Raw genomic sequence first — 19,228 nt, 5'->3', positions numbered from 1 at the left:
GGTACTAGAATTCACTGCTTAAAGATAACTGGATTTCCAGCCCAGCCAGAGCTGAGAGACCTCACTAAGTACTATAAGCACTCAGTTGAGACCCCTGAAGGCCAAGCCTTAAGTGTAAGGATCATGCTCTGTGGAAGGGATACACTCTAAGAACAAATTCGAAACCGAAACAGACCTACTTTAACAAAGAATAAAACTAAGCCTGACAAGAACAAAAGGATCTGTCAATAAATTAACTACCTGCCAGAATGTAATTCAGTACTGCTTATAGAATACCCTAACCCATACTCCATACAATGGACTACACAATATCCATTGTACAATAAAAAATTGTTGGACATGAAAAGAAATAGAAAAATGGGATTCACATTCAAGGAAAAAGTGGTCAACAGAACCAGACTCCAGGATGATCCAAATGTTGGAACTGACAGACAAGGATTTTAAAAATTTAGCCTGTTTGAACACTGTCCGTTTCAATGCCATTTGGTACGGGTGCTTAACACTAAGATAATAGTAATTAATTAAGTGCACTTACTGAGTTTGCTCAGTAAACAGTTGTAAATGCTATGCATTATCTCACTGAATCCTTATAAAAACCCTACATGACAGGCACAATTTGTGCTTTACTATAAGTAGAAAATCTGAAATTTAGAGAGGTTAAGTAAATCACCTCACTCTGTTGTATATGAAGAAATTAGTCACCTAACATGTAAGTATACACATTTTTGAGATAAAATTATGTGTCTGACAAAATTTTAAATTTGTGTCTGAAAATTTCAGACAGACATATGATGCTCTGTGTAATCCATCATTAGAAATGTTGATGAATAAATAGTAAATTCATTAATATGGTACCAAGTCTGTCTCTGTTTGAAAATAAATTCTAAAGTAGAAGAATCACTCACCTATTGAAACAGATTGCTTGCAACATGGGTCATACAACTACTGTAGGAGGAGATTACAGATAAGACTGTTATGTTTACATAGAATAATAGAAAATATGATTGCAAGGGCAATAAAATGTGTGATGGCTATAACTAATACTGGAAATAAATTTTCATTTTAATTGTATCTACTTAAAATGCCTTTAATCTCACTAGTTAAAAACATTGACTCTTGAGTGAAAAAAGCCTGAGAACAAAGGAAATAAATTCCTGTGGACTAAAATGTAAAGAATGTATCATACCCACAAATACATAACTATCTCAAGTATCTTTAGTAAACAGAAGTTTATTAATACATATGATGAAAGTACGAATATTTCCCTATTCAGTTTCCTTTATGAAGTTCCTAAAATGAAACATAATAGACTTTAGAAAATAAGCTAACTCAACAGCCACTGACTTAAGACAAGTGTTTTAACTTAACTTTACATTTGGGCAGAAGTGGTCATGTCCATGTTAAGTTTACAGTTTAAAAATATAGGAGGGATATATTCAAACTCCTATATTTCTGTTCTTGATGTATTGATTTGAGAAGACTTCAGTGGTAGTGGCACAAGGAAAGAAGGTGGGATGAGTGGGGCGTGTGGGAGAAAGAGGGAAGGTCTGCACCCAGGCTCCTACCACCTCCCCAGATTTTACTCCTTCACTTCCCATACAACCCTATCTCTTTTGAGAGAAACTTTTAAAGCGCTATTTTAAATGTCTTTTCTGCTCAAAGTCTTTTTTTTTCCAGAAAGATAATTTTCTTCTGTTATGAAGAACATTAATTGTCTAATGAAAACAGCTAAAACTAACTATTCCAATAGCTAAGTCATCTAGTGCTTGCTATTTGTAAAATGTTGTGCTAAGTGTTTTAATACATGACCCAATGCAATTCTCACAACACTGTGTCATTCAAGGATAATGAGCCTTGAAGAGGTTACACAAGTTATCCTGAGACTCAGGCTGGTGAGTGGTGTGACAAAATGAGATTTTACTTTTAACCCAAAGCCCATGTTTCTGACAGTTACTACTTTTCAGTCATAAGTCTCTTACAGAAGTGAATTTGCAACATTAAGATCCTTGAGTACACATTTGTTCCAGCATAAAAAAATACTTAAAGAAATAAACATCAAAAATACTTTTAAAATAAAGTTTATCAAATAACATTTGAATAAGCAATTCTTTGTCTTTGGCAGTTTTAATGTTTGATTTAGAAAAAACAGAAAACATTCAACTGTCTTATTATTATTATTATTATTTTTTACAATCAAAGTGGTATTGATTTACTTTCATAGATTTTCCTCAAGCAGATAGTATTTTGTAAGTCACCACTTTCAAATATTCTTTAAAAAAAACATTTTTCAATGCAGCACTATTTGAGGAAAAGTACATTAACAATTGAAAATGCCTGGAGGCAAATAATCTAAAACCATTATTAAAATAATCTTTATGACTTCTGCAATATGTATATCTGAAATAAAACAAAAACATCAAGATTTTTTTCTTTGAATTTTTCCCTCCGAGATACCATGTTTCAACTTTCCTGAGGCATATTGTGAGTTATCATTCTGTGATTTGTTATTATCTTTTAAAAGATAAATTCATAAATATGAAATAAATTAAATAATTGCTCAACTATGTCTTAAATGATTAAGAAGAACATGACTATTATTTTCTTTCTAGTCCTTCACACAGTAGATATCATTTTCCCAGTAAATTTTCTGAAATCAGATTTCTGGCTCAAGAGGAATTTATTTGGGTGTAAGATGGCATTATCTATTATATATCATTACCTCAGCATCTGGCAATTACCATCCCAATAAAATTTGTTTCTCATTATTTCTCATACTTCTGTAGAACTCTGTCTAAAGAGGATGGAAGGAGCAACTCTTGGGAGACTTCATCACCTTTAGGTCTTTTAACATAACAAAAATAAAAAACAAAGTGAAGGTCAAATGGAAACATGTTTGGTTGAGGGAGTCAACCAAACATGAAGTTACGCTTCTCTGAAACTGCATTATTTGCTGACTGAGCAAACCACTTTATTATATTCTTTGGAAAGAACTGTTGCTAAGAATTAATATATAAAGTTTGTATGAAAGGTGTACAACTGGATTGATAGGGATTGTATTAGTCAGCTCAGGCTGCCATAGCAAAATACCACACTGTGTGGCTTAAACAAAAGAGATTGGTTTCGTATAGATCTGAAGGCTGGGAAGTCCACAATTAAGGTCTGGCAGGGTAAAGTATCTGGTAAGATCTCTCTTCCTGGCTTGCAAAGGGCCTCTCTGTCTTTTGTTTGTTTGTTTTTTTTTTGCTATGTATTCACATGCCTGCTCTTTGAGAGAGTAAGCTCTCTAGTGTTTCCTCTTATGAGGGAACAATCCCATCATGAGGGCCCCATTCTCCTACCTGATCTAACACAAATTACCTCCCGAAGGCCCCATCTGCAAAGACTATCATATTGCGGGATGAGGTTTCAACATATAAATTTGAGAGAACACAAACATTCAATCTGTTATAGGGACTAGAGGACGTCCTGAAATTTCAAAACAGGTTCTGTGCTGACAACAGGGATTACATGTTACAAACTGTAACTGTTCCTGTGCCATGTAACAGGACATATCAATGTGAACAGGGGGATAAAACAACAAAATCTGAAATCTTCCATAAAATCCATCCTCTTAAGTGGGGAGAAACGGAAGGGAAAATGCAGAATAAAATTAATACCCAAAATGAAAATCAATGATGTGTTCCAAATCAATATCATTAGTCATTAGGGAAACACAAATTAAAACCACAATAAAGTATCACTACCTACTTATTAGAGAAAAGAATAAACTGACAAAAACCAAAAGCTGGCAAGGATACACAGCAGTTGGAACTCTTATGTACTACTGGTGGAAATAAAAATAAAAATAAAATAGTACAGCAACTTTAGAAAACAGTTTGGAATTTTCTTATAAAGTTAAGCATACTCTGACCCAGTGACTCAGCACCCTCAATCCTGAATATTTACTCAAGTGAGATGAAATGTTTACACATAAACCTGTACACAGATATTTAAGATGGCCTTATTCATAATCATAAAAGACTGGAAACCACTCAGATGCCCTTCAACCTGAGAATCAACAAACAAACTAGAAATTCATACAATTGAACACTACACTGAAATAAAAAGGAATGAAGTACTGATACAAGGAACAACATAGCTGGGCCTCAAAAAATTGTATTTAATGAAAGAAGACATACTCAAAATGCTACACATACTATAATTCAATTTATATGAAATTCTAGAAAAGGCAAACACAAAACAGATCAGTAACTGAAAGGGAGTGAGAATGGGGGAAGGTGCTCATGACAGAAGGACATGGAGGAACTTGGGAAAGTGATGAATGTTTCTCTACATTGATTGTGGTGTGGGCTACATGGCTGTATACATTTACCAAACTCATAGGACTATATACTAAAAAGAATAATTTTTATTTAATGTAAATGGTATGTCAAGAAAATGGGGAAAATTATAATTATTAAAATGTATTAGGAGAAAAAAATAACAGAAGTGCTTATGGTTGGTTTCAAGAAAAGTTTTATATAAATGATAGCGTGAGTCCACTGCTCAAAAGTTAGGGCAAACTTATAAGACATCAGTAAATATTTAGAGTCAAGAAGAAGTTTTTATTTTAAGGTAAGTTATTAAATGATAAATATTTTATATTCTTCCCTTTAAGAAACTGGATACTCTACCTATAAAATCAATTTCTGAAATTTTAATCTTATTTTTTCTTTGCTTATTTAGAGGTCCAGAAAATTTGGAATCAAAAAGTAGGAAATTTAAAATAGAAGTTCATCACTACAGATAGACAATGAAGGTCAAAGGTTTAATCTGAAATCTTTCATATTTCTTTTTGCTATGTATTTTTTAATCTTGTGAATTAATTTTTAATAATTTTATATATGCTATTAGATTGTTTAAATTGTCTTTTAATAATGCATATATATAATTATAGTTATACACGTACACAGAATAGTGTATTCGTTTTGTGATAGGCTTTTCTTATAGCAATAAATTATTAATATATTTCCAAATTTTCCATAATTTTTAATAATTGCATGTTCTTTTAGTTGACTACAACATAGCTAAGTCAGTCCTCTCTTGTTTGTCACAGAGTTATGCTTTTTCACTATTACAGTGCTGAAGTCTTTATACTTGTTTGTCAAATTTAGCTGAACATCATTACAGCTATTAGAAGACAACAAAAGATAATAAAAACTGTAAAACAGTTGCATTTTTGAGTCCATACAGTGGTTCGAAATTGAAAAGAGTATAGTTGCTGAAAAGTTCGACTGGAAAAGTTTTTATTAGCAAGTATGTCCTAAATCGTATCTGGGTCACTGTCTAAGGTCTAAGGATCAAAGATATTTGCTTTATTTTCCATTAGTAATCTTTAAATGATGAAAACAATTATTAAATAAACATAAAAATATTGAAAATAATTTAGCTAAGATGTAAATAATGAGAAAATTAAGGTGATTCAAACAGTCATTAAGTTATAGATATTATGATAATCCCATGGTAATTCAATTCAATTAGTTTATCAAGTGCATCATGAGATAAATTATGCCCTCCTAATTGAGTATAAGTAAAATTAAAAATCAAATGAGACATGATTCACTTATAAAATTTAATATAGAGTTCGATCGGTAGCGGAAGCGGAGAGCGGACCCCAGAGAGCCCTGAGCAGCCCCACCGCTGCCGCCGGCCTAGTTACCATCACACCCCGGGAGGAGCCGCAGCTGCCGCAGCCGGCCCCAGTCACCATCACCGCAACCATGAGCAGCGAGGCCGAGACCCAGCAGCCGCCCGCCGCCCCCCCCCCCTCCGCCGTCCCCGCCCTCAGCGCTGCCGACACCAAGCCCGGCACGACGGGCAGCGGCGCAGGGAGCGGCGGCCCGGGCGGCCTTACATCGGCGGCGCCTGCTGGCGGGGACAAGAAGGTCATCGCAACGAAGGTTTTGGGAACAGTAAAATGGTTCAATGTAAGAAACGGATATGGCTTCATCAACAGGAATGACACCAAGGAAGATGTATTTGTACACCAGACTGCCATAAAGAAGAATAACCCCAGGAAGTACCTTCGCAGTGTAGGAGATGGAGAGACTGTGGAGTTTGATGTTGTTGAAGGAGAAAAGGGTGCGGAGGCAGCAAATGTTACAGGCCCTGGTGGAGTTCCAGTGCAAGGCAGTAAATACGCAGCAGACCGTAACCATTATAGACGCTATCCACGTCGCAGGGGTCCTCCACGCAATTACCAGCAGAACTACCAGAATAGTGAGAATGGGGAAAAGAATGAGGGATCGGAGAGCGCTCCCGAAGGCCAGGCCCAGCAGCGCCGGCCCTACCGCAGGCGGAGGTTCCCACCTTACTACATGCGGAGACCCTATGGGCGTCGACCACAGTATTCCAACCCTCCTGTGCAGGGAGAAGTGATGGAGGGTGCTGACAACCAGGGTGCGGGAGAACAAGGTAGACCAGTGAGGCAGAATATGTATCGGGGTTATAGACCACAATTCCGCAGGGGCCCTCCTCGCCAAAGACAGCCCAGAGAGGATGGCAATGAAGAAGATAAGGAAAATCAAGGAGATGAGACCCAGGGTCAGCAGCCACCTCAACGTCGGTACCGCCGCAACTTCAATTACCGATGCAGATGCCCAGAAAACCCTAAACCACAAGATGGCAAAGAGACAAAAGCAGCCGATCCACCAGCTGAGAATTCGTCCGCTCCCGAGGCTGAGCAGGGCGGGGCTGAGTAAATGCCGGCTTACCATCTCTACCATCATCCGGTTTAGTAATCCAACAAGAAGAAATGAATATGAAATTCCAGCAATAAGAAATGAACAAAAGATTGAAGCTGAAGACCTTAAGTGCTTGCTTTTTGCCTGTTGACCAGATAACTAGAACTATCTGCATTATCTATGCAGCATGGGGTTTTTATTATTTTTACCTAAAGACGTCTCTTTTTGGTAACGACAAACGTGTTTTTTTAAAAAAAAAAAAAAGCCTGGTTTTTCTCAATACACCTTTAAAGGTTTTTAAATTGTTTCATATCTGGTCAAGTTGAGATTTTTAAGAACCTCATTTTTAATTTGTAATAAAAGTTTACAGCTTGATTTTTTCAAAAAAAAAGTCAACAAACTGCAAGCACCTGTTAATAAAGGTCTTAAATAATAAAAAAAAATTTAATATACACTTTAAATAATCCTATACGATGTTTAAAGTTTTGCACTATTTTTCTTAATACTCCTTTTCATAAGTTTTATTCAGTTATCACTTTGCTAGCAGAAAAATAACTTTGCTTAGTTTGCATATTTTATGGGCTTAGTGATACAGCCTTTATTTCAAGTTTTTACTAGCTCTTTAGTTCTGCAGTCTTTCAAAAGCAATTACAAATGATTAAGTCAGTTCATTGTGGTTTTCCTCCAATGATTATCTTGCCTTTTAAATTTACGTATTGTTAAACATTCCAACCTTTCTTTAACCTATTTCTTACAATAGACAGCTGGCAAGGCTTTCATTATATTTTAATTATACAGATTTCTCTTCTTCATGTTCTTGTCCAAAGAAGATATAAAAAGTTAAGAATCCTTCATTTAATATTATCATTATGTTTTTGAATCTCCTCACTTGGAAGCCAAGCAATTTCTCCCTTCTACAGAGTAAAGATTTGAAAGTTGTTAATTACCGTCATCTATTTTATTTTATATTATATTATTTCATTCTCTTTAGCTATTTTATTTTATATTATTTCATTCTCTTTAGCTTTTGACAGGGAAGATTTACAAATATACAAATATTTTATTCTGTCCTGTTTAGAATTCCCACATCCATGTGGCAATAATCACCACCAATTCTTCTCATGTAATTTCACCATCAGTCAGGTTGCCCCCGAGGGACTTTCTTCTCTTATCAAAAATGTATAAAGCAGCAATCACACCAGAGGACTTAATCATCAAAATATTTCAACCCTAATCGTTAAATTTCTAAAAAGAGAACAATAAAGTTCAGAAAGGAAAAGCTGAGATATTAGCAAAATGATCTGGGTTTCCCTGAGAGACTCAACACATTAGATGATTTCTTTGCCTTAAGTGTCACAACACATTAGTACCATAGCTCTGCAGTTAGCCTTCTGTGTTCTTACTCTATATTCTTATTCTCTATGTGCCAATGCCTAACCATACTAGTTTCTCAATAAATGAGGTAAAGTAATCTAAATGCTTACAAAGAAATGGTAAAGAGGATAGAAACTTTATCATAAAAGCAATAGTTGAAGGAAGTTAATCACCCTTTCTTAAAGTCAGTTTGTCACATAGTATAACCTCAGCACAGGAGTAAAATTTATCACATCCGCAGTCCCAGCTAATATGCAGGGTGTTTATATCATGGGGCAGGTAATACAGCCAGGCCCTCCTAAGAATTCTGCCGTCTACAGTTTCCTCATTATAAAGTGGAAAAACAAGACTATCACCATGTAATCTTATTGTACGAATTAATGGGGTGCCTGCTAGTAAACAGTCAATGAAAGTTATTATTATTTGTATATCTATCACGGATGTTACATTAATCCATCAATATTTAGGAAAGTTCCTCTTGTTTTCTCAAAGACTCAATTTTATATAAATATCATTAACTCAAAAAGCATGAATTAAGTCTTTGTGTGCTTATGATGTACACTTGAGAGTCTGCATCAATTCAGTGAGTCCAGCAAAAGAGCTCTCAGAAGAGTATGTGTACAAGAGTGGTTTATTTCCTCTGTGAAATACAGGCAACTAAACAGTTGAGACCAGCTTCTAAATCCATGTTGACAGGTTCCTTAGCTGTCTTTTCCATATTCCATTTTATACTCTACTTGTTAACCTAGTTGAGGTTTTGTTTATAGATCTTAGGCATTTGTTTTCACTTATTTGTTCGTCTTTGCTTTCTGATGTTCTTTTTTAAGCTAGAACCCTAAAAATTATAGTTCACATTTGCCCAAACATGAGATATTTAGGACAGATAATAAGCCACTGGTGAGATATAATGGAAAAACCTTTCTTTCCCGAGGCAACCAAGATGCAATTTCTTCAGACAATAGAAGTTTGCTTATAGAACAGAAAACTATTGCATCCCAGCTAGCTTCATACCCTCATCTTTCCAATCCCAGTATATTTTATGCCAACAGCTAAAATGATAGGGAAATTATAACTTCCTGCACAGTGCAATCTATTTTACTCCAAGATGGTAGTAAATGAGAAGGACATCATGATGGGGTATCCTATTAACACCAGCTGTTGAAATGAAAATGGAAAGGATGAATTTCCAAACTCAAACTAGTGTGTTGTCACTAACATTATAAAGTATGTTTTTAAAAAGCACTAAAGGAGTTCTTACCTTAAATTTAATTAGATATTCTTAATGATTCTTATTATTTTCCACATTAAATGCATATGTACCTACTCAAAACTACCTTGTGCTTATCCACGTTTTTCTGGATATTCAACAAAGTCTGCAGGATGGGCAACTCCTGGTGTAGTGGCCATGATACCACTATCTTATACTTAAAGAGAATACAAGTATGTCCAGTTATCCCATCAGAAAAATACGTATTTTTCTAGAGAAATGATCCATAGGAAAACAATCTTTCTGGACAGATTTAATTCAAATCAGAAGGCCTTGGTAAAGAAAATGTCAGATCCTCAGAAAGAACTCTCTCAGTACATAGGTACACAGACTATTAAGAATTCAAAACATTGTCTCAATAAAGTTACTTACATAAACTCACATTTTGACTAAAGGAATAAAATAATTAAAGCTGACTTGTGCAGCTAACACTTAGCTGAATTCAACAGTGATCAATTACTCGGACGCTTTTAATGTCTTTCTCTTATGTAATCTTATTGATGTTTTAAATATTATATTAACCAAGTATCCTTACCCACAAAGTGATAGTGCATCACCTAGTTTCTCATATATTAAGGTGCTTAATGGCTGATAATTAAATGTTTTTCCAAACATAGAAATGGGTGCAATAATTCACGTACCATCTATGCTCCATTCTAGTTATAACTTTGGGCACCGATTTCTGGTGTAACCAGCAAAAGATATTAAGGGCTGAAAACACGTAAAACTCAACCTATCATAAACCAGTTTTGGTTTTTACAAGTCCTGTTTACAAGTCTTGTTAGCATTTCCTGGTTACAGGGGACGTTTTATCTCAATGAATGTGGCATGAGTTTGGCTGCGTCTCTGCCCTAATAGGAAGGTATAGGAACCACTGAAAATGCTTGATTTCCAGCACACGTCTAGATTGACAGCTCTGAACCACGTGTAAGAGCATTCCTCCAGGGACAGTGATACATCTGATTGCTGAAATCAAGGTTCCTATCTAAGTGAGAGGTGACTGGGCATTCCTCCCCACATCTCATGAACATAACTTCTTGCCTCATGCTAAATGCAGCTGTCTTAATTAGAAAACCGTGCATTCATTTTCTTCCTTATTCTTTATTTCAAAGCAAAGCATGAAGGGCTCCACTAATTTCTAACCAAACCATTCTCACTTCATCTCCTTTACAGCATGGTGAGAAGGCCTCAGGTTTTCTTTAAATCAGATCAGTCATGAACAGAATGTTAGTTTTTCTATGTTAATTAACCCCAAAAGTTTGAAAAGGAAGATGAAGTTCCATAAATATATAATGGTTTATTCAAAAGCACATAAGAAATTACATATTATGATTAACTCTTTATTATTAACTCATTATTATTGCTACGACTACTACTCTACTTATTAATAACTTCCTCATTAAGTAACATTGTTATAGCCCACTAACCCAAGGCCTTCACAACGATGAGATGTGAAGCTGGCAATTCCTCTAGAGTTCGTTATTGTTTTATTACCATAAAGGAATTCATAAATGGATTAGATCTTTGTTATTTTTGTGTTGCTACCAACTTTTTTCTGGTTGTTAAATGCGTAGAGTATAAAAAGCATTAAGCCTGGCAGTTAGTTTCTGCACTAGGTCCCTCTGGAAACTTGTTACATTTCTGTCCAAAATTTCCTCTGTACAATGAGATGGTTGCTCTAGACTAGTTCTTAGTTTCTCTAAATGCTGCAACCACCTCTATTTCCCTAAGAAATACAATGGAGACCACTATTTCTGATATAGTTTCTTTCTTTCTTTTTTTTTTTCTATTTCCATAATTACACATTCTTCATCCCTCTGCAGAACATTTATTCCCAAGTGTATTAGGGCTACATCATAAAATGAAAAAATCATTCTCTCACATTTTGTATAGAAAGTTGAATAAATCTGGTGAACTATGATACAAATTAGAAGTTTTTTAAAAAAACAGGAATGTAGCTATTTCATTTTGGAATGAGGAAGTAACATATGATTAATTACTTCACAGATAGATCAAGACAGTAAGAAGTAGAATGTAAGACAATATTATAGTTTCTATACATACATGTTACTGATTTTGAATAGTATATATTTCACTTCATTAAGACAAGCCTTTTCTACATTATTTAAAAGTAATTCACTGCCAGAATTAATTACTCATCTATTCATCTGTCAACTGTTAATTATGCCAGATCCTATACTATGTGCTGCTAATAAAATACTGAGAAAAGCAGGCATATTTTTCATCATCAGGGAATATACTGTCTAATCGAAGAACAGACAAAAATCAAGTAATCATACAAGTAAATGTATAATTAAAAACTGTGCTAAGACTCAAAGACAGGGCACTATAAACACATGGAACATAGGGATATGACTAGTATGAAAGAACTGGTGAAGGTCACCTGTGATAGGAGGATGTTACCTCATCTATGAAACACGTATGCACAGTGTTAAACTAGATGTGTGTGCATGCATGTGTGTGTTTTAGGGGAGGGGAGTAAACTGGAGCCAGAAAGAAAACTCTGCAGGACACCAGCCCAATGAGCACGCACGGAGATCACAGGACAGGAGTCAGTACGAGGCTTCCAACAAGCATTGCTGACCTGGTCCAAGGATGGTATAATATGTAACGATGGCATTCAGTAGAAATTCATGAGGTTCCTTATAAGAAAATACAATACATACTTTTTTTCATCTCAAGAGCAGTGAAAATGTATTAAAAGGTCCAAAACAGAGGGTGACATGCTTTGACTTTTGTTTCAAAGAATATACTATGTAGTACAGAACTGACAAAAGGCAGTCAGAGTGAATGTGCTATAAATTATTATAGTGGTCCATGTAAAGAAGAATGGTAAATAAGATTCAGGAGAAATATTTACATATAAAACTGATAAAACATGAGGGTGGTTTTGATACGGGGCTGTGGAAAGGATTTTTTTTAAAGGTCAGATTTTGACACAATGTTGAACAATAATATAAACAATATATTATCACAAAATAATCAAGTGACCTTAGAGATTTGTAAAATAATGATTTATAGAATATCCTCAATGATTTTGCTTGTGTGTGAATGCTGAAATTTATCAATTTACTCTGTTGTTAATTTTGATCTCCATGGAGCTGCTCTCAGAGGTCACTAGTATTAAAACACTGAAAAAGATAAAGATGTATATTCTTCAATGATAGAGAAATTTAATTAGAGGGCCTCTTCAATGTCACTGAAAATACTCCTCTGAAACAATCTGCATGCATATTTTACAGTAACAGGTTTCTCTACACTCACTAGCTACTGACACCAACATTAGCCTTATAATCAAACAGACTGAGACCCCGCACCAGGCTAGTGGCCATCATGACCTCTGACCTGGTTCAGAAATACCTGGTTTTGTACCAGCCTGCACATTTGAAATCACTTTTTTCCTTGCATTATTTCCTCCCTCCCTCCCTTCCTTCTTTTCTTGATTTTTTGCCTTCTCGACTTCTCATACAGAGACGGTAAATCTGGCATAAACATCTGGGACACACAACTCATTTAAAAGCAAGAGCAGCTCTTTTAGATCAGCTTCCTCGGGTGCAGAATTTAGATCAAAGCACAGTGGTGGCTGGCCAGCCAGGTCTAGAATTATAAAATGTATTTATTAATCAGAGGGGAGTAATGTAGGATGAGGAAATTTCTCCTTCAAGATGTAGGGTTATCATTTAGGAACTTACTTTAAAAAGCAGAAATACATTGCATTGAAATTTTGGTTAATTCACATGCACATAACACATCAATATGTCAGATCAATACCCTCAATTTTACTCACAATTCTCCCATCTATTGCCCCATTTACCTCACTAAAGAAAGCAAATAAAAGATAGACTTTACCATTAGGACTCTATCAATGTAATATAGTACTGATTAACTATTGACCTTAATCTAAGAGATTTCTTTCAAACAACTTAATTAGTGTGAAAATGATTACTGATGCCATATATAATTCCAGTCATATTAAGGATTTTTGTTAGGTAATCAATATCTGTAGTATGAGTTCAGACTCTGAAGTTAACACCAAGAAAATACTGAATGAATAATAATTTGGATACTTATCAGGCGCAATAAATACACACACACACAAATAAACAATGGAAACAGAGAATTAGCATTTCAAAGATCAATTCTCACAGACATAGTAAACACATTTACGCATTACCAAAGGGGAAAGGGTGGTATGGGAGGGGTAATTTAGGAGTTTGGGATTAGCAGATACAAACTAATATATCTAGAACAGATAAAACAACAAGGTCCTACTGTATAGCACAGGGAACTATATTCAATATCTTATAATAACCTATAATGAAAAAGAATATATATGTGCAACTGAATTGCTGTGCTGTAGACCACAAACTAACACAACATTGTAAATCAACTATACTTCAATTAAAAACATGCAACATGGAAAAAAGAAGATAAATTCTCCCCAAAATTAGAACTAAGTAAAGTAAAACAAAATCTAATAAATTTTGTTTATTGCTTCTAAAAACAATAAAAGTCGATTTGCATTCCAGTCTTGCCACAATCCTATTTCCCCAACACCAAATCCTCACCCACTCAGTCCTATGTAGTCTAATTCCAGGCATTATTCAAGGCATATATGCAAAAGAGCTGGGAAATCTTAAGGGACATCTTAGCATTCTGCTATTTATTCCTTTGAAACATACATTTATTTTTCTCCCTTCTTTAATATAAGTTCCTGAGGAGAAAGGTAATTCATTACACATTTTTTGTCTCTTGCAAGTCACTGTTCTAATGCTTCACACAGAATAAACAGTCAATAAATAATTGTTGAATAAATGGGTTCTTCCTGGGATAACCTCTTTCCAGATGCATTAGATTTGAATGAATTAATAGCACAGGCCTAGCAAAAATAACTGTATAGTCATTCACTCTTGAAAATCTATAGTCATTCACTCTTGAAGAGATTGAAGCAGTTAGGAAGCCAAAACACTGAGTTCTTTGTCATCTTCATCTTAGTGAAGCATAGTAATACCATTAATCAAAGTTCCTTGGTGTCAGAATACATATCTAAATAAACTATCCAAATATGAAACAGCACACTTTAACAGGGTATTAGTGTATTGTGGGATAACTTTTGCAAGTGACATAATGTTTGAGTAATTAAAGTCCTCAAATGAGGAAAAAAGAGAAGGAAGAAAAATAATCTTTGTATTTATAATGGGTTAAAACTTTCTAAATTTGATGAAAATAAACCCATATATCGAAGCAATCTGATGAACTCCAAGTATAAGAAATATGAAAAAAATCACACAAGGAGTATCATAAAGGCATTTCTTATAAGTGAAAATAATTCTTAAAATGAAGAAAAACCTTAAAAGCGTCCAGAGTACTAGATACATTGGAAAGAAATAGACTTTGTAAGTAAAAACCTTTAACTATAAAAACTTCAGAACAAATAACTTCACTGACAAATTCTACCAAACATTCCTAAAGGTGGAATCAATACTAATTCTACATAATTGAGTAGAAAATATTGAAGTGAAAGGAATGCTTCCCTACTCCTTTTATGTGGCCACAATTAACCTAATATCAATACCAGATAAAGACAGAGAGAAAGGAAAACACAACATATACCTCATAAACAGATGCAACATTTCTTAACAATAATAACAGATGGAATCCAAAAGCATCTAAAAATATAATACCTAATGAAAAATTGGGGTTTATTCTAGGAATAAAAGGTTGGTTCAACATTTGAAAATCAATCAAGGTAGCAATTTATACAATCAATAGACTGAAAAAAAAAGGCATATGATTAGCTCAGTATGTGCACAAAAACTCCAAATTTAATGTCAATTTATGATAAAAACTTTCAGCAAAGTATGAGTAAAAGGGAACTTCCTCAACATGACACAAACTAGTTATTAAAAACTTATTCCTAATGTCATACTTATAATGATGACTGTCTGAATTCTTCTCCCTATATCAAGCACCAAGAAAAAGTGTCCACTCTCACTACTTCTATGTATTATGGCACAGAAGGTCCTAACCACAGCAATAAACAAAGAAAAGGGAATAAAAGCCACTGAGCTTGAAAAGAAGTAAAAATAAAATTTATTGGCATACAACATTATTATGTTTAGAAAACTCTAAAGAATCTACAAAAAGCTGTAATAAATAATCATTAAGTTTAGCAATGTGAGAGAATACAAGGTCAACACAAGAAAATCAATTTTATTTCTGTATACTGACAATAAACAATTAGAAATCAACGCGTGGAAAGTATTACCATTTAAAATAGGACCACTGAATAAATAAAGAAAACTCTTATAAAACATACAAGAACTGGGAGAAACTCCCTGAGAAACTACTTGAGAGGAACTCCTTGAGAAAACCCAGGCTTTCAGCCATAAAAGGGCACATGAGCCAAGGAAAACCACTGTCAGGCATCTGAGGTTTTTACAGACTACAGGGCCACTACCTGCTCAATATAGAGGGAGTGGCAAAAACATTAATGTGACCTCCGAGATGCAGAAAGTAGGGAACACGATGGAAAAGCAAAGAGAATGTCCCAGCAAATGGAAAACCTGGCATCTGGGCTATAATACATGGAGAGATATCTCACAGTTTCAAAAAGAAAAAACTGACAGTTTCTCTGTTAAGTACAAGCCAATCTCTAGAATTTCAGCCATGCTTAGAATCTAGTTTGTGTATGGGAAAATCCTGATGTCATTCTCAAAACATTTGAAACCAATGGTGAAATAAATAAAACTAAAACTTTAAAAGAACCTGCTAAACTACAGATCATCTTTTTCTTTAGCCTTCAATCTAACAGCCTGATTTATAAAAGGAGTGCTTTTCTTTTTGGAGGTAAATGATTTATCTCAGTGTCTACTGTCATTTACTTTTTGTTGTATAAAATACACACTGGAAATCTGTAGTATGAAATCAAACAGTTTAACAACACATTTTTAGTTAAAATACCATCAGGAAGAGAGAAATGTGGCAAAAGAATTATTTGAAGAGATACTGTCTACTGATTTAAAAAAAATCATACATTACATCAACCCTCAGATCTAAAAATCTCAGCAAACCCCAATTAGAGCAAATAAAAAGAAAACCACACTTAAGAATATCATGATGAAAACACCAGAAATGGAAGATGAATATAGAACTTAAAATACCTGTAAGAAATACTATCTGCGAGGGAAAAGTAGTATGAACAATGACTTCTTTATCAAAAATAATGGAAGCAAAAAATAAGACAATGAAAATTAATTTTCAAAGTGTTAGAAGAAGAAAATTTCAATGTAAAAATTTATATCCACTGAATATATCACTTTAAAATTAAGGTGAAATAAAGAAAATTTCAGAATGACAAATCAGAGAATTTATGTTCAGTAGACATGTACTAAAGAAATGCTTAGAAAACTACTTCAGTTTGAAGATAAATAAAACCAGATGAAAACTCAATTATGTAAGAAGAAAAAAACTGTAAGTGAAATCATATTACTATATGTTTCTAAACTGTTTATGCATTAGTATATTATTATTTAATGTTAGACTACCTTAAAGATATAAGCAACATCTTTTAAAAAACACATACACAAGGAGGTAGTGTTAAAAAGCAATACAGAGGACAAAATAATATATATTTATAATACTCAAAATATCCAAGAAAATGCATAACAAACAGGATAGAACAACAAAAATAAGCAGAACAGAAAAACAACAAATAGGATAAATATAATACCGATACCAAGTTGGGATACTTGAATTGGATACATCAATTCTAATAAATATAAATGGAATAAACATTCCAATTAAAAGTCTAAGTAAGACTAGACAGATTAAAGAATGTGTTTTAAAATAATACTTTGAATTTAGACTATGACAGGTTGAAAAGATAAGGCAGAAAAACATACAATGCAAAGAAAGAATAAGTAGAAGAAAACTGATTTAGCTATATTAATATAAGATAAAATAGTGTTTAAGATCAAGATACAGACATAGGAATATTCTATGATAGTAGAAGAATCAATCCATCCAGAACACACAGTAAGACTAAATATATGCACATAACAGAAATTTAAATATATAAAGCAAAAATTGACAGAATTAAAAGGAGAAGTATACAGCTCTACATTTATAGTTGGAGATTTCAGCACATGTATTTTAGTAACTGATAAATACACATAAAAATCAATGAGAATAAAGATCTAGACAATGGTATCATTAACTAGAGCACTAGAACTCACTGTCTTTTATAGATTACTACATGTAACCAACTGCACAATGCATACTCCTTTCAAGTGCTCATGATCACCAAGGTAAACTATATATTCAGCTACAAAAAAGTGTTAATAGTTATCAAGATATTAAAATCATATGGTTATATTCTCTGATCATAACTGTACTCAATAAGATATCAATAAGATATCTAGACAATTCCAAATACTTAGAAATTAAACCACAACCTTATAAATAACTCATAAATAAAACACAGATAAAACATCAAAATATTTTGATCTATGTACTAAAATGCAGCACAAAATTTGTGGATTGCAGCTAAAGAAGTTCTCAGGGGGAAATACATAGCTTTTTAATACCTTTCTTTTAGACTTAGAAAAGAACACAGAGGTAAATTTTACTATCTAAACTTCTACTTTAAGAAACTGGAAAGAAGCACATTAAAACCAAAGTAGGACAAAGGAAATAGTAGCAATAAATTGTTTAATCAATAAAATAGACATGCTGGGAAACAAGCTGCTGGAAAACAAGCCACTGGAAAACAAGCAACTAGAAAACAAGCTGCACCTAAATTTCCATGAGCTTAAAATATTATATACACATTTACTTGGTTAAAATGCACATGCTTGCTTTGTTTTAATGTTTGACACAGTAGATGACCTATAGCACATATTATGCTAAAGAAAATTTGTGAAGGGCAATCCTGAGATTGACCATAAGGGCACGAAGGAGGGCAGGTATTTCCTCAGAGTGAAACAATGGACGGCCCTGGAAAGCCAGGTCATCCATTAACAGAACTTTGCTCTGGCATGAAAGCATGCAGTTAAGCCCAGGGGAAATATTTGCTATCTCAAGATGTCCCAGAGGCAGTAACAGGATAGACTCAGAAATTATGCATACCGCAAGGAGGGTGATTGTTCCTAGAAGGGATAGGCCTGAAATTAATCAGTTAATCAGCAAGCAGAACTTGGTGCTTATTGCATAGAATATCTAAAACCCCACCTCTTTGATCACATTTTTTTCTGAGCAGTATACTCCTAATAAATATGATGTCGACCTGGCTTTTGGCACTCTAGATCCACGAGATCTTGAGTCCCCTCGTCCCATCTTTGCTCTTTACTTTGTCTCTCTGTTTCTTAAGTATTTTTGTCACCCGTCCTCAGACACGGTCCCGAGCTGCGCTGGATGCAGCACAGACAAATGGAAAAAAGTCAATGAAACCAATGGCAGTGTTTTTTTAAAATTAGTAAAATTCATAAACCTCTAGCTAGACTTATTAAATTAAAAAATAAAATAAACAAATTAGTAATATCAGGAGTAAAATACTGCAACTTGCTACAAACTTTATGAGGACTACTAATATATGAGGCTTTCTGAGGACAATAAACTACTCTGATGTAAACAAAGATTTCTTGGAACAAACTCAAGAAGCACTAATCAGAAAATATGTATATATGAGTTAGAATTCATTAAAATTTTTTACTTTTTCAAGAAACCAAAATATTCCCCTCACATATGTGTGATAAAGCACTTACATCCAGAATACATTAGTAATTCTACAAATCAACAACAAACACACTAAGAATTAAATAAAAATGGCCACAGTAGCCCCGAA

General features: G+C 34.1%; 1 protein-coding gene across 1 annotated transcript; it reads left to right on the top strand.

Annotated features, from left to right (window-relative positions):
- Positions 1-5,620: 5,620 nt before the first annotated feature.
- LOC102537720 (Y-box-binding protein 1) lies at positions 5,621-7,004 on the top strand. The gene has a single exon (XM_072971432.1). It carries the CDS (start codon positions 5,760-5,762, stop codon positions 6,738-6,740), a length of 981 nt encoding a protein of 326 aa, XP_072827533.1. The 5' UTR covers positions 5,621-5,759; the 3' UTR covers positions 6,741-7,004.
- The last annotated feature ends 12,224 nt before the right edge of the window (positions 7,005-19,228 follow it).

The sequence above is a fragment of the Vicugna pacos genome, chromosome 11 (genome assembly GCF_048564905.1).
Source record: "Vicugna pacos chromosome 11, VicPac4, whole genome shotgun sequence".
Classification (NCBI taxonomy): Eukaryota; Metazoa; Chordata; class Mammalia; order Artiodactyla; family Camelidae; genus Vicugna; species Vicugna pacos.
Note: the sequence above shows the minus strand (reverse complement) of the source record. Positions and strands in the feature narration are given on the sequence as shown.

Coding starts and splice junctions, on each gene's coding strand:
- LOC102537720 (XM_072971432.1), top strand. CDS start 5,760: ATGAGCAGCGAGGCCGAGACCCAGCAGCCGCCCGCCGCCCCCCCCCCC.